Source organism: Penaeus monodon, chromosome 7 (genome assembly GCF_015228065.2).
Source record: "Penaeus monodon isolate SGIC_2016 chromosome 7, NSTDA_Pmon_1, whole genome shotgun sequence".
NCBI lineage: Eukaryota > Metazoa > Arthropoda > Malacostraca > Decapoda > Penaeidae > Penaeus > Penaeus monodon.
In genome coordinates this window covers 25,544,203-25,546,702 of record NC_051392.1, presented here as the reverse complement: position 1 = coordinate 25,546,702, position 2,500 = coordinate 25,544,203, and the positions used below count along the sequence as shown (strand labels likewise).

Here is a 2,500-nt window from a genome sequence, read left to right as displayed (position 1 = left end):
GTTATTACGTTTATCATATTTGCTTAATTATTATGAACATTATTATTATTATTATCGCTCTTTAGAGTATAAGTCGTTGTAGTTGTTTTGGTATTAATATTCTAATTCATTATCATTGTTCTTTCAATTTCCACCTTCACCAATAATAATAATCATAACCAGGACTATATCAATCAGAAAGATACCAATAACGACCATAAATCGAGGTCTTGAAGGTCAAGCCAAGATAAACCATTCCTCTTCGACTGTCTACCGTCTCTCCCTCTTTCTCTCTCTCTCTAAAAAAAAAAAAAAAAAAAAAAATGCAGGTATACTGGCCCTACTGCTCGTATAAATAGGGCCGAGTCAGTCGAGCAGGTAGTCAGTTCTACCCCACATCTCATCGCGCCAACTACTCGCGTTCTCGCTCTCTCCTCGACAACATGAAGGTAAATTGAAATATTTTGGGTTTTGACTTGTTGGATATACGCTGTAGGTAGAATGTTTTCATGTATGTTTTTTTTTTTTTTTTGTCTTGATATTTGCGTAAGATTCGGATGACGAAGAAAACGCAAAAAAAGAGAGTTCAGGTGAACGTCGTTCTTCCTGCCATCGCATGTGATTGAATGAAAGTATCTCGACTACCCCCTCCCCTTCCCCCTCCTCTCTCTGCGATCGAACTCCAGGGTCAGGGGCCAGAGAGGTCCCCCGGCGCTTCGAGAGTGAAAGTGACTCTCTCCGTCTGCCGAACCGGGATGACCCAGATGAAGGGACAGGTGCACCGTCTGCCCCGTCAGTCACCTGCTTGCCCCCCTCTTCCCTCTTAAATTCTCCCCCCTCCCTCCCTTTCCGTTCTCTCTTCCCTTCCCCCCTCTCTCCTCCTCCGCCCTCCCTTCCCCAACTCTTTCTTCCTTACCCTCCACTCCGCCCCCTCCCTTCCTCTCCTAGCATCGTTTTCTTTCCTCTCTCCCCCTTGCCCTACCGTCCGCTCCCACTCCCGTCCCCCCTGCCTATTCTCTCCGCCTTCTTTGCCCTTCCCCTGCCCACTTGTCCCCGCCCTCCCTGCCCTCCCCGCTGTCCACTCCCTTCCCGCCCCACCCTCTCTCCCTGCCCCATCCTTCCCTCCCCCCTTCCCCTTCCCGGCTTCTTCCTTTCCCTGCCCCGAACGCCATTCAAAACGCTGTTCTCTCATTCATTTGTCCGTCGCTGATCGCCCTGCCCCCGAGCCCTCCTAAGATGCTTTCCCTCTTCCCTCCAGGCCGTGATTCTCGTTTGTCTCGTGGGCGTGGCCATGTGCGCCCCTCAGCTGCAGCAGAGGGTGGAGCTCATTGAGGAGCCTCTGGTTAGTTATGCCCCTGTTATTTTTTGTTATCATTATTATGGTTATCCTTGTTCTTATAATGTATTCAGTGATTTCTACTTTCGTTGTGTTTGATTTAATCCTAGACTTAGTAGTAAAAGCATACATATATACCCTCATCTTTAATATCAGGTAATTCATTATCACCATAACAAGCTCATCACTCATCACGTCACCAATATCACTATTTTCACCGCAACGCACAAACATCCTTGCATTCACCAAAGCTATGCTATTCATCACCACATCACCTAATTCATCCCCAAAATCAGAGCTTCCCCCAAACCATCTTCACCATCACATAACCCCCTAAAACCATCACCACCACCATCACTACCATCACTACCCCCCCCCCAACTATCACCATCACCGCCACCACTATCGCCCAACTAAAACCTCTCGCCCCCCCCCTCCCCCGCAGGACACCCCCGACCCCTACGCCTTCAGCCTGAATATCGCTGACGACGAGACGACCAACTACCACACCCGCAGCGAGACCCAGGACGAGAACGGCGTCGTGCGAGGCAGCTTCTCCTACGTCGCCCCCAATGGCGTCCGCTACATCACCACCTACAGCGCCGACCCCGTCAACGGCTACCAGGTGAGCGTGGGAGGGGGTGGGTGCGGCTGAATGTGGGTGGGCGGAGCTTCCTTCGTCTTCTCTTCTCTTTGTATATGTGATAGTGGTTTGGAATTTATCATGGATCAAAAGCCCTCTTTTTCCCTCACTGCCTTCCTCCCTACCTCACTTCTCTTTTTCTTCAATTCCCCATCTCTCTCTCTCTCTCTCTCTCTCTCTCTCTCTCTCTCTCTCTCTCTCTCTCTCTCTCTCTCTCTCTCTCTCTCTCTCTCTCTCTCTCTCTCTCTCTTCCCTTTATCCCACATTTACCCTTGTTCCCTCTCCCGCAGGCCAACACCGTCGAGGAGCAGACCAACATCGTTATCGTGACCCCCAAGCCCTTCGTCGAGGCCCAGCCCCAGGCCGGCGTGCGCTTCTAAATAACCCGAAACTGTGCCGCTTTCCTTCGAGTAATTCATCTTCTTCTGTGCCGCTTTCCTTCGATAATTTTCATCCTCTTCTTCATTTCATCATCCTGCCCTTCGAAGTGAATTCGTGAAATAGATACTTTTTGTTTCTTTTTTTTTTTCTATGTTTTTATC

General features: G+C 49.4%; 1 protein-coding gene across 1 annotated transcript in view; it reads left to right on the top strand.

Annotated features, from left to right (window-relative positions):
- Positions 1-300: 300 nt before the first annotated feature.
- LOC119575157 (larval cuticle protein A2B-like) overlaps positions 301-2,500 on the top strand; it is a 3,143-nt gene continuing 943 nt past the window's right edge. Inside the window, exons 1-4 of the mRNA XM_037922634.1 lie at positions 301-428; positions 1,238-1,321; positions 1,761-1,940; positions 2,249-2,500. The exon at positions 2,249-2,500 is cut by the window's right edge and continues 943 nt beyond it. Of these exons, the coding sequence (XP_037778562.1) occupies positions 423-428; positions 1,238-1,321; positions 1,761-1,940; positions 2,249-2,338 (360 nt within the window). The 5' untranslated portion in view covers positions 301-422 and the 3' untranslated portion in view covers positions 2,339-2,500. The remainder of the gene's footprint in view (positions 429-1,237; positions 1,322-1,760; positions 1,941-2,248) is intronic.